A 12,681-nucleotide genomic window follows, 5' to 3' on the forward strand; every position below is an offset into this window, starting at 1 on the left:
ACCTGGGCTCGTCCCTGAGTGAGGCTTTCCACGTTCCCCACGTTACTAGGCCTCATCCATCTCTGCATTGCTGAGCTCCCTCCCAAACCCTCCCATGATTCCCTGTTGTTTGCAGCCTGTCTGATCTAGTAGGGTCACCCACATTTTCAAGTGGCTCATGTTCCTGTCTACACTACAGTGGACCCTGGAAATTGTCATTGTCAGCCTTGGCCAGCACACGTACACAGAACACTTGTGAGTGAACTGGAAAGAGGGCATCCTAATGGGCAAAGAATTTTTAAAAAGTCAGTCCTTATGGGCTCAACAGTGTGAGCCTGTAATCCCAGCACTCGGGAGGCTGAGGCAGGAGGGTCGCCATGAATTCAAGGCCAGCCTGAGCTACATAGTGAGTTCAAGGCCAGCCTGAGCCACATAATGAGACACCCCCGCAAAAGTCAGTCCTCCTTTTAAATGGGTGTAGTCATGCGTTGCAGAAGCCATATTAGCTCATGGGAAATAACCACCAAAATGGCAGGAGTTTTTGAGAGCCTTTTAAACACAAATATTACTAAAGTTTTAGCTATATGAATTTAGGAGTTAAGTAAGTTATTTTTAAAACAAGGTAATATTCAGAACTTATCACCTCATAATTACTTTATTTTTTCTGTGATTTGAACTACCAAAGCTCCATCCCACTGTACACGTGCGTGGTGTAGATGCTGAACAGTGACCTAAGCGCTTCTCTTCCAGACACAAGAGAAGTTTCGTAAGAACCCGGAAATCATTGCCAGTGGAGTATTTGCACCACAGACATTGTCAAGGGCTACAGATCAGGCCTTGATTTATTATTTTGTTGATTGTGTAGGTATAAGGGGAAAATGGCAATGTTCAAAGTGCAGATTAAATTTACAAGTGTGCGTTGTCTGTAGCAGTTACATTATGACTAGGGGGAAAGGAAGAGGAATATTTTTCGGCATTTGAAAACTATTCAGCAGAGGCATTCAGGTCACTGATACATGAGCGGAAACCCATCCAACGATGTGTATCATTGGTATTTCACTTTCCTCTGCATCATTAACACAATGCAAAATGTCAAGCAGTGCTCGAGGGGGAACTGTACTCATTTGCCACCTACAACACAGATGGGGCATATTTATTGGCCGCCAGGGATGCAGCACCTTGTCCAGGTGCATAACTCGAAGTTCGATTTACAATGACTCCACCCCTCAGCTTTGTCACCACTGGGAATCTTTGTGTGGGGCTAAACTGTCTAGTGTTACACCACAACCTGACCTCAGGCCCCCATTCTGCTGAATCCTGCCAATTTTACCTCCATGTGTCTGAGTACTAGGTTGCCCACTGAAGCCAGAAAACTGAGATCTTTAACAAACAGCATGTAGCACCCCCCTTACCCAAAACACCTCCTTCTCCCTCCCATAGTCCTGGAAGTACCCACATTGTACATTACCTAGCAAGGAAACCTCAAGGCCTAGTGCCAAGGTAAGGAAGTCTACTGTATCAGGCAGTGAAAAACAGATACAATATATAATATACAAATGTACAAGAATTTACAAGATCAGCTCAGGACAGTCACCCACAGAGCCCGATGAGGAAGCATGCAGAGGGTGTCTGCACACTGGAGACTGACGGATTCAGTCCCAGGTGTGGAGCCCACTGCAGCGCGCAATGCGAGTTGGTATCAGGAGGCCGATGGGTCCGTGATAGAGGCTGAAGCATCTATGCTGGAAGTGTGAAGGGTCCAAGGCAGAAGCCAAAGAGTCTGCACTAGAAGCCAGGAGATGATGTTCAAGCTAAAGGTGAAGACTGGAGCTCCTCCGAAGAAACAGGAGCAGATCCGTCCTTCCTGATTTCCGCTTTATAACATTCAGGCCTAGAGCTACTCTAGGGCCGGTCCTCTATATCCCAGGGTGTGGAACTGTTGAGCTGATTTAGTTAAGCTTCTAAATTTCTTAAATGACACAATCGACCCTTACATCTACCTAGCATAGTCTATAGGAGAATTCCAGAAATGGACTCTATGAGATTTGATTGTGATTTGTAAAAGGAATTGGAATGCGAAGAGGTGGGGTGAAAGAATTCAGGGAATCTTCTCTCAGAACAGTGGGTCAGTGTGTAATCCATTCACTTGAAGCACAATCCAATATTTGAGCGTCAGAAGCCGAATCTAAGCACCAGAACCAATCACATACCTTATGAGGCCTGGTACAGAATGAAAGTATGGGGCTCCTTGTTCAAATTTTCTAAGAATTCCAGGATGGCACTAGCACAGCTGTAAGCCAGCCTTGCAGTCCATCTGAGCACAAGACCTTGCGCAGCATAGGCTGTGCCCTGAGCACAACGGCCCTGCTACACACGCTCCTCTTATTTCTGTCTCTTGAGAACTGTTTTAAGTTATCACCCCTTCTCCTGCACTAGGCACATGGATATTTCTAGATTAGCCAGAGTGAGCCAATATACTCAGAAGGCAAAAATGAGAATGAAAAATATATCCGGACTTCCCCTGGAATCTCGGAAAACCAAGAATCAGACAATGACAAGATGATCGCCTTTCATTTATTTCTCTACTCCACTCCATTCTGTTTGTTCGTTTGTTTATTTTTTGAGACAGGGTCTCGGGCTGTAGTGCAGGCTGGCCTTGAGCTTACTATGTAGTCCAGGCTGAAACTTGCAATGAGCCTCCTGCATCAGCCTCCCAAGCGCTGGGATTACAGGCATGCACCACCACACCTGGCCCATCATTTATTTACTGGCCACTTCCTATTCTCCCTGGATGACCTAAGCCCAAGAGATTCAGTTGTGAGCAAGGCAGAACCATCCCTGCCTTGGTGAGACTTCCAGTTTGGTGCAGGCCATTAAGCCTGAACAAATACTCAAACAAATGTACAGTTACAGATTGGGCTAAGGCAACAAGTGTGGGTTTCTGAGTGGGCTTTTGAGGGATCAAAAGAAACCAACCTGGCCCAAGGGTACAGGATGGGGAGCAGGGAGGGGAGGGTGGTTAGAGGAAGTTTCTCTCTGTGATCTTTGGCTGAACCTGAGTGGATGGCAAGAGAGAGCCAAGGGAGAGCCGGACATGGTCCTGAACCCTTCCCTGAGGGTCCCATTCCCTCTCAAAAATCTCACTCTAGCCTGGCTCACAGCTGCTCCTGCCCGCAGCCTTTTAAGATTCTCTGGTTCTGGGACCCAAAGAATTGGCAGGACAACTGGAAATGCCCAGAGGAGGACGTCCCAGGTTCCCCGCCCTTCCTGTCTTGTGAGTCTTGGCATTGACATGCTCTCATGACTTAGCTATGAGCGGGTTTCTGTGCCATTAAAACACTGGGAAATTGAACTCACTGGATATTCACAGTGATCATAAATTAGATCAAGGAATCTTGTCCCATAGTGGTTGACACTTGCTGTTTTCAAAGGGACCTCAGGCTTCCATAAATAGTTGAATGATAATCTTTTGTCATGCCACCTCCATGCTTACGCATACCTCTGTCCATCTAGGATCTGTCTGCCTAATCTCTGTATCTAACCGTCCTCTGTTGCATACTTAGCTATGTATTTATCTATAACAATGTGATAAGCACCTGTAAGCCCATCACCAACCACCTTGGACCTTGATAGTTATGTCATCATCTCATTTCCCGAATAAATCCCTTCCTGTGCTTTTCTTTTTTTTTCCTTCAGTACTAGGGATTGAATCCAGGGCCCTCATACTGAACCATATCCCCAGCCCCAATTTATTTATTTTTTCCTGCGTTTTCATTTCATTTAAGTCTGGTTCTTGCTAAGTCACTCAGGGTAGGCTTGAACTTGCAATCCTCCTGCCTCGGGCTTTCAAGCGCTAGAGTTACAGGTGCACACCCCTATGCTGGGCCTGGAAGCCTTTCTTTAGAAAGGTGGGTGTGGAAGAGCTATCTGTGTTTGGGCGGTGAACATTTCCTCAGGACAGTATTTAGGAGATCTGAAACTGACACCCTTTCGGTTTTTTTTTTTCAAGAACACTTGTGCTTTCAAAAGTGGCCCTTGTAACCTGCAGGAGAGGAAGCCCAAGGCCCGGGGAGGGCAGGTCCACCCTGGGGGGATGCTTTCTGGACAATCTCCCCCCCCCCCCCCCCACCCGTCTTCCCCTTTCTCCCCTCACCCTCCCATCCTCCTTCTCCCTGTCCCCTCCTCCTACTTCTCTCCCCCTCCTCCCTCCCACCTTCCCTCCCCCTGCTCCCCTCACCCCTTGGAAGGAGCTAATTTGGAAGCTCAGTTTCCCCCTCCTCGAATTTCCTGAAAGTAGGGATGTGGATAGGGCCACAGGCTCTGGGAACAAAGAATCAGAGCGCAAGGTCAGCGTCCTAAAGCACCCAGGGCCTGCCCCACCCGGTAGGCTCTAGTAAAAAGGTTTCCCCACCTTGGAGCCTTTGCTCAGAGTCCTGCTCCGCCCCGGGGCAAGAGGCCTGAGCAAGACCACCCTCGCTGCCTTCCTCCCACTCCCTCACGTCTGTCTGGAAGGCTGAGCCCTGGTGGGCGGTGGGCTACAGAGGAGAGGTCTGGTGGGGGGAAAGGGACCCCAGCGTCCTGCCCACAGGCCCACCACTCCCTATTTCTTTTCCCTAAAGCGTTTTCCCACATTTTGTTTACATTGGTCTATCTTTGGAGTACATAATGATTGTATTCAGGGTGGGGAGTTGGTATATCCACAAACACACCTTCATTTCTTATTTCCCCAAATATTCTTTTGAGTATAATTTTGTTTATACTGAAACATGTAACCTTAAAAGCAATTTAGAAAATAAAAAGGAAAATCATGGTACCAGCACATTAATTCAATCATTTCAGCTATATTCTGAGTTATTCTCAAAGATATGACTTTATCACTTTTGTTTACTTCTTATTTCATTTTAGTGTTTTTGTTAAAGATACATAGAAAAAGGTGAGCACACTCCTGTAATTCTAGCACTCTGCAGGCTGAGGCAGGAGGATTGCCTTGAGTTGAAGGCCAGCCTGATTACATAGGGAGATCTTGTCTCAAAAAAAAAAAAAAAAAAAATCTTTCTCCTTTTCCAATTCCAATCCCTTCTTCAAAGGCAACCACTGTTAACAATTTAATATAAATAATAAATATAAATGTTTTATCTTTTTTTATAAATTAAAAAAATCTGAACTTTAAAATCTACTTGTGGCCCTTTTTTCTTGCTTAAGACAGCTCAAACTCTTTCTATGTTTTAAATATAAATTAACCCTATTTTTAAGAAGCTTCTACCTTATGTTCTGTAGTATGGGACGATCATAGTTTCTTTCATTATAATTCCTCTGTTAATAGTTAATCTCACCCCCCCCGCTTTTAATTTAGAAATAATAGTCATGAAAAAACATTTCTATCTGATGACCAAATTATGAGTTTTGCATAGTCATAATGTGTGCTTTTGTAATCTTTCATCTCTGTGACCCTCTGCCAGGTCTCCAGCCCCTCACCTTCTGGTTGACACTGTCACGGCTCAGCCTGTGGTGAACACATAATTGATGAACACATAAAACAAATGAAAATTGCTGGGCTACTGGGTGGAGGAAAAATGCCAGTTTCACCCAAGAAAGAAAAACTATGCTTGATTGTTAGTTTAGTTTGAAAACAATGTATGCATCTAAGAACGCTCTGAACTTTGCAACACCTGCTTGCTGGAACCAATAGGTTCCGCTTTTTGCCCTTGCAAAAAGATCTTTTCACCTGCTCCAACCAGGATGTGGTTTTCAGGCTTAAAAGCTCAAACTTTCTTCAGTTCAGAGCTGCTCAGCATCTCCCTGCATGGAGAACAGACTGACAGCCGCCGGCCCGGCTAATAAAGGCTCTTAAAATTCCAATTTGGATTCTGGTCTCGGTTCTTTATTCAGGGTAACCCATTACACAGACTGACAGCCACCGGCCCGGCTAATAAAGGCTCTTAAAATTCCAATTTGGATTCTGGTCTCGGTTCTTTATTCAGGGTAACCCATCCCTCACAATCTGGGATTTCTGGAACCCCTTAGGTGAGCACTGCACCACCCTGCTATCAGCCCACGACCCCAAGGCCAAAAATGTCAAAAGGTAGAGTCACATTAGGCAACCACTGGGTGGGTCTAAGGCCGTCTTCCGGGGGGACAGTGACCAGGGATGGGTAAACAGAGGATCTGTCCTCAGGCATCTTGGCTCTTTTCTCATGCCAGACAGGGAATTCTAAAATGGGTTCATGAATCTCCTGAAATGTGTCTAGCTTTTATACATATGGCTGGTGATCTTTTTTCTGAAGCAAGAGTCACATCTATTGTTTCAGCGTTAGGATTAAATCCAGGGCCTTTGCACTGAATTATATCCCCAGCCATTGACTGCTAGACTGACTAATTGAGATAAGGTCTTACTTTGTTGCTAAACTGCCCGACTAAACTCAAATTTGTGGTCCTCCTGCTTCTGAATTCCAGAGTTCTGAGATTACAGGCATGCATCACCACGCCTGGTGAAAAAAATCGCATATTTTATGAGATTTGTTAAAGGACTCATGAGATTTGTCAACGGGCTCAATAGTTAGCTAAGAAAGCTAGAAATGGATGCTTCTAGCACTCTTTAATGGTTTCTTCTGGGTCGCAAATCCTGAGTTGCCCTGGGTACTACGGGTTGGGTAAATGGCCCAGACTATAGGTCCTCAACCCACCACTAACTCTCATGTGATTAAATTCCCACATTACCCCCAAGGTAATGGGAGGAGAATGTGTGTGTGTGTGTGTGTGTCGGGGGGGGGGTGGAACAATTGATTTTACATGTCCTGTGTTCCTTTAAACATCTTAGCTCCCCCATGAGAAGAGAATGGATGTTTCCAGTTATATTCTAGGAAATTATAGGCAGACCAGCTTCTCTGGAAAGGTCACTTAATAGTCAGGGAACTTAGTGAAATGTTGTACATTATAGTCAGGTCTTGGAGATTAACAAAGCAAATTGTGTAATTAAGGAAAAGAGAAAACCTCTTGTACAGAAACTGGTTAAACTTTGACCTGCACTTCTCAGACTTGCTCAGAAAAAGAAAAAAAAAAAAGAAAAGAAAAGAAAAGAAAAGAAAAACAAAAAATGGTTCCAGGGAAAGCTTTTTGGAATAACATCAGAAATTGGTCAGAATCTGGCCTCTTGCCATGATATTGGGCATATGGCCCTTTCTGACCGCTATGTTTTTAGGTATAAAATATAGTGGTATGTCTTAGTTACTTTTCTCTTGTTGCTGGGACAAAAGACCCAGCACCCAAAATTAAAGGAAAGGTTGAGTTAGCTCACAGTTTGTGGAGGTTTCAGTCCATAATCAGCTGGCTCCAAGGCAGGGTGGCGTGGCACAGGGGCAACAGTTTAAGGCGGCAGAAGACAGCAACAGCAACAAAAGCAAAAAGGGGAGGAGAGCAAGCCTCTTTTCCTCCTTTACATTGTATGCACAATTCCTTTAACAGATGCATAGCACAGAAACAAGCAGGAGGTCAAGCTGCTGCAGATTGAAAGGAGACTCCAGCAGACTAACCGTAAACAACCTTCGTGTGGGGCCACCAATGAATGGATAAATAGCATGCAGTGAACATGCATAATAGATGCAATTCAGCCAGAAAAAGGATGAAAGGCTGTCATTTGATGCAACATGGCTGGGACTAGAGGTCAGTTGTGTGAACTCTTCCAGGCATGGAAAGGCAGGCATTTCCTGTCCCCGCTCCCATATGAATCCGAAATAGCTGGTCTCATAGTTGGGGGCAAAAAGGCGGTTATGAGAGGCTGGGGACAGAGGGACAGGGAAGGCTGACAATGGGTTTTAGATTATGGTCAGAGAGGCTGTTGGGAGCTGAGAGGCTCTTGGGAGCGGAGAAAGCCTGCTGGAGCGGTGGAAGCTGTAAGGAGCTGTTGGTTCTGTTGGAGGAGCTTCTCATGCTGACTTTCCTGATGAACTTGGCTGTTTTCATCCTCCAAGGAGCCTGGGAGTAGCTTCAGTTCACTTTGGGGGAGCTCTGGTCCTCACTCTGAGCATCGATTCCTGGCTCCGGAGGGGAAGAAGGTGCATAGCTCAGTCTTCTAAAGAAGTTTGCTGCATTGGTTTTCCTGATGGGAACTCAGCTGCCTTCACCACTGGACGAGCTTGGGACCTCCTTGTTGCTGAGGATGGCTGTGATACTTTTCAGGGGAGCTCTGGTTCTTACTTTGAGCATTGCTTCCTGGCTCCAGTATAGATCCCTCAGCCTGCTGGCAGAGATCCTTCATCCCACTGGCACAGATTTTCTAGATTCCATCACTGACCTTTGGGCCTTCCCAGCACAGATCTGTGAAACATGCCTGCATGAGATATTGTTATGGGCTCTGGGCCTCCAGTTGGATTTGTGGGAGGCATTGTTATGAGCTCTAGACCTCCAGCTGGATTCATGTAGGACATTATCATGGGATCCAGGTCCTCGGTTGGATTCCTGCTCTATAGTGTATAGACAGATTTCCTGCACTTTTTTGTATATCACTCTTTGGGTGAATAACAGAAATAATCTTGTAATATATGTGTCCTTACTATGTTATTATTTCCCTTGCAAAAATATGCCCCAAAGCAACACAGTCAGGCAGCGAGAAGAGTAGGACTGTGTTCTATCATAGGAAGGTGTCTGTAGGTGCATATTTTAAAAAGCTAGGAGGAAGGACTTTGAATGTTCTTTCAACAAAGGAATGATAAATGATAAATGTTTGAAGAGATAGATGTGTGTGCCTTGATCTGAACATTATACATGTATTCATGTATTCAAATATCCCATAGCACCTGGTAAATGTATATAATTTTAATGTATTTGTTAACACAATTGAGAAATAATGTAAAAAAAACCAACAAAACCCAGGCCTATCAGATTTGCCTTTTAAATACAAGGTGTAGACCTTATTGGATCTTGATTCAGACAAACTAACTATAAAAATATTTTTGAAATAATTAGAGAACTTTGATTATATACAAGGCATGACGTTCTATTAAGGAGTTATTGTTGCTATGGTTGTATGATTTTTTTTTTTTAATTTTTTTTTTTTTTCTCCGGTACCAGGAACCGAACTCACAACCTTGAGCTTGCCAGGCAGGCACTTTTGCTGCTGAGCTAAATCCCCAGCCCCGGTTGTATGATTTTTAAAAGTATTATCTGGAAGAAATACATGTTGAAGCACTTATACATGGAGTGATATGTTTGAGATTTGCTTTAAATACCCCAGAAGAAAAGGGCATGGAGGAGTAGAGATGACAACAAAAAGGGCAAGATGTTGCTTGTTCCTGATGGAGGACCATGAGCACTGGGAATCCAGCAGTGTTGTTCTGTGCTTTTGTTGAGTTTGGAAATTCCTGCCATAAAGCTTTGGTTATTGAGACCCAGGGCAGTTGGTGACCCATGCAGAGACCCCCCCTTGGCTCACTTTTCCTTTTTTCTGGCTCCGCCATCTTTGGGATGAGGAAGTCTTAAGGCTTGGGTGTGAAAAGCCTTCCTTGCTTTAAGTGGCGCTGTGGTTCCAAAGCACCAGGAGGATTTTGCATGTGTTTATAGGCTGCTGCTTCTGTATTACAAGTGTACTGGTGTTATAGGCAGCTGAGTTAGATAAAAATATTATAGGCAGTCAGACAGGGCCAGGCCCTCAAAGGGGCCAACATGGAAAACAAGATACCCTGTAAATAGAGATGTATTTGCTGTGGGCCAGACCTCAAGACAAAACTAAACAAATGCAGCCGTATACCTCCTTGAGGTGGACATAAGGGACTGATATTCTAATCACCTTAAAAAAGCCAGGAAGAGTCACCAGCCCAACCCCCTAGAGGAAAAGCCCGTGTTCTGTGTTCGGACCCACTGCTACGTGACTCGCTTCTCCATTTGATCTCAGTTTAATCAATTTGGCCTAAACAATTATACTTGTAATCTTGTTGGCTGACCATAGTTTTGCCCCACCTCATGCCCACTTTGTAATTCCCATTTTCCCCCTATCCTGGACCTGCCTCACCTTGTGGTTTTGCTCTATAAAGTACCTGGGAAGGGCAAGGTCCTTGGCAACCCACTCAAGCCCCCTTCTGTCCCTCTCTTGGACAGAAGCTTTCTTTCCCTCAATAAATATATTCTGCTCTTAACCTCCATTGTTCCTAAAATTCATTCTTTGATTTTAGAGAACATGAACTCATCCCAGATATCGTTCAGGTTGGGAGTTTTTTCCCCTGTATCACTGGGACCAGTGGGTGCAGACCGGGTGAGGTTCGGGGACTCTGGGCTTCAGAGACCAGAGATGGAGCTGCAAGGGACAGACTAAAGCCCACACCTGGAGTTGGGGATGATGTTGTCCCTCAGCTGTGTTCAGAAAATGAGCCCGTTGTCGGGGAGGAGAGCGTCGTTGTTAGCAGTTTCCACTCTCACCAGTTGTTCAATTCAGACTTTAGCCTTGCCATTTAATTACTGGGTGACTTTGAGCAATGTAATTATTCTTTCTGTGTTCTAATTTCCTGAACCCCAGAACACCTTCAGGTGTAAAATAGAGAGCACACTGCCCAGAGGGTAACATTAAGTTCGTCTGTAAAACACTCTGGGTGCACGTTTACTGTGTTGAGAAATGGCTGAGCACCTTGGGAACGGAGGCTGAGGAACTCATGACTCTGTGTGTCATGGGTAAGATGAATGGACTCTATGCCCTGCCCCCCAAGTCCTGATTTCGGCGGGATGCGGAGTCTGACTGGTCAGCTGGGGTTACATCCTCATGGGTTGGCCGGAGGATGGTGGGCACTTTGATGGACAGACCAGTCCGTACAGGGCAATGGTAGGTGAGAGTCTCCCCGGAAGAAAACTGAGGCACTGTGACCATCTCAGGGGAGAGTGCGTGTAGATCAGGAAGAACAGCGACTGGCGACTCCATGGATGGCTGACGTGCAGGTGGTTAGTATGCTGAATAGTTGCTCCTGTTTCTCTCGATCTATCTCCGGCATTTCCCTCCCTCCCTGTGCTCCAGTGTGGCACCTGTATGAGACTTCACATTAATGGGGTCCCCTTGCCCCTGGGCATTAGGTCCAGTTTGACCCCTGGTGGCAGGGTTGAGATTCAGAACTGGGTCCGCTGAACCAAGTCTCTTCCGGCATGGCTTTGAGCTTCTTGAGGATAGGACTGTGCCTCAGTCTGTTTCGATTCTTAGCAAATCCCTGACATTGACCTCAACATCCCAGTCCTTCTTTCAGGCAAGAAACATCAAACATGCACCTGAAAGAACTGGGAGGTCCAAATGATCCAAACTCCTGTTTCCTTGTAGATGCTGATTATATCAAAGATCCTAGAGTGCTCCGAAGACCACTCAGGCAGTACCGTCCACGGCGTGGCCCCTGCTGTGCTCTTTTCCTTATGGAGCATCTGAAGCCTCTGAGTCCATGCTCCAGTTGGACCATTGGCTAGCAGACGGCCATCAGATTCTGTGCAGTTGTTTCCTCCTCTGCCTTTGAGAGGCTCCTGTAGTTTAAGTCTCTGATACACATCACCTCAGGAGAGGTGAGTGACGGGAGTGGTATATCCCAGGCCCCAGGTCCTTACATGCTGACGTCACTGCATTGGGGGCTGGGGAGAGGGAAGAAGAGGGAGTTAGTTAGGAGGGGAAGAAGAGAGGGAGAGAAGTTAACTCCTAGGCTTAGCATTTATAGCATCTACAACTGCCCCTGAGGGCAGCCAGCGCTTGCATTCGGAGTCCTGGAAAGGAGCCATCTACTCACTCAACAGTCACCTTCTGGGCCAGATTCTGCCCTGGGCCCTGGAGAGACAGCTGTGGACCAAGGAGACACTGCTAAGTAGAAGTCCAGGGGGAAGTGCATCCCCTGAGCAAGCTTGGGGATGAGCTTGGAGCTTAGGTAATTCTTCTAGGGAAGGCGATCACAGGTAACCTTCTCTGAGTTTTAATTTTCTTAGATGCAAAAGAAGAATCCTGCCACATACTGCTCTCCTGGTGACTTTGCTCACCCCACTATCAGATTAAATAACCCTTAGTTATTGCGGGCTGATCAGGCCTGCAATCTCCCAAGCAAGTGGACGGCAAAGGCATAAGTAAATGGGACAACTGTAGTGATTTCAGGGCTCCAGGAGGGTCCAACTCTCTTACAGTTTTGATATTCTCTGAGTTTAGACAAAGATGTCTCTGGGCAGCCCGTATTTATTTGGTTTACAAACAGTGGAGGGGGATACTCAAGAAAACGCAGGAATCTGAGTAGGACTTGGGGAACCCTTTAGGGACTTCTCCAAGCAATACATTATGTTAATTTAGGAGAACTACACTATCTCCAGGAAGGCCTTCACAGCAGGAGTGAGATATCTGCAGGTGCAGTCTCCTTTAAGTTAGTTTGGTTTGGAGCCAGATATCCTCAGCTGTTGCCCTATCTTTTGTTTTGAGGTGTTGCAGCTTCACAGGCCAATACAGGTCTCAGTGGTGACCAGTGACCCATAGAGGTTCATTTACTATAAGTCCGCTGCGCATCTTTAGACAAGGTACCTAAGCTTCGGACAGCTCACAAGTAAACATGGAAAGCCAACTGGTTAATATTAAATCCTGCTCAGAGCCACTTTGTAGTGGTCTTCATCACCCCCCACCAGCCTTTTACAATCCCCTTTATTCTTCAAGGCATGGCTTGGGTGCCCCATCCTTATCGATGGTATCTCCAAGCCCCATCTCAGTCCCTCTGCTTA

General features: G+C 45.8%; 1 protein-coding gene across 1 annotated transcript in view; it reads left to right on the top strand.

Annotated features, from left to right (window-relative positions):
* The first annotated feature begins 1,595 nt into the window (after positions 1-1,595).
* LOC102005035 (ATP-binding cassette sub-family C member 11) overlaps positions 1,596-12,681 on the top strand; it is a 78,823-nt gene continuing 67,737 nt past the window's right edge. The window contains 7 exon segments of the mRNA XM_013502712.1: positions 1,596-1,727; positions 3,989-4,040; positions 4,043-4,110; positions 5,961-6,003; positions 9,367-9,557; positions 11,267-11,333; positions 11,336-11,499. Of these exon segments, the coding sequence (XP_013358166.1) occupies positions 1,596-1,727; positions 3,989-4,040; positions 4,043-4,110; positions 5,961-6,003; positions 9,367-9,557; positions 11,267-11,333; positions 11,336-11,499 (717 nt within the window).

This window comes from Chinchilla lanigera, unplaced genomic scaffold (assembly GCF_000276665.1).
Source record: "Chinchilla lanigera isolate Chin_1 unplaced genomic scaffold, ChiLan1.0 scaffold00073, whole genome shotgun sequence".
NCBI classification, from domain to species: Eukaryota; Metazoa; Chordata; class Mammalia; order Rodentia; family Chinchillidae; genus Chinchilla; species Chinchilla lanigera.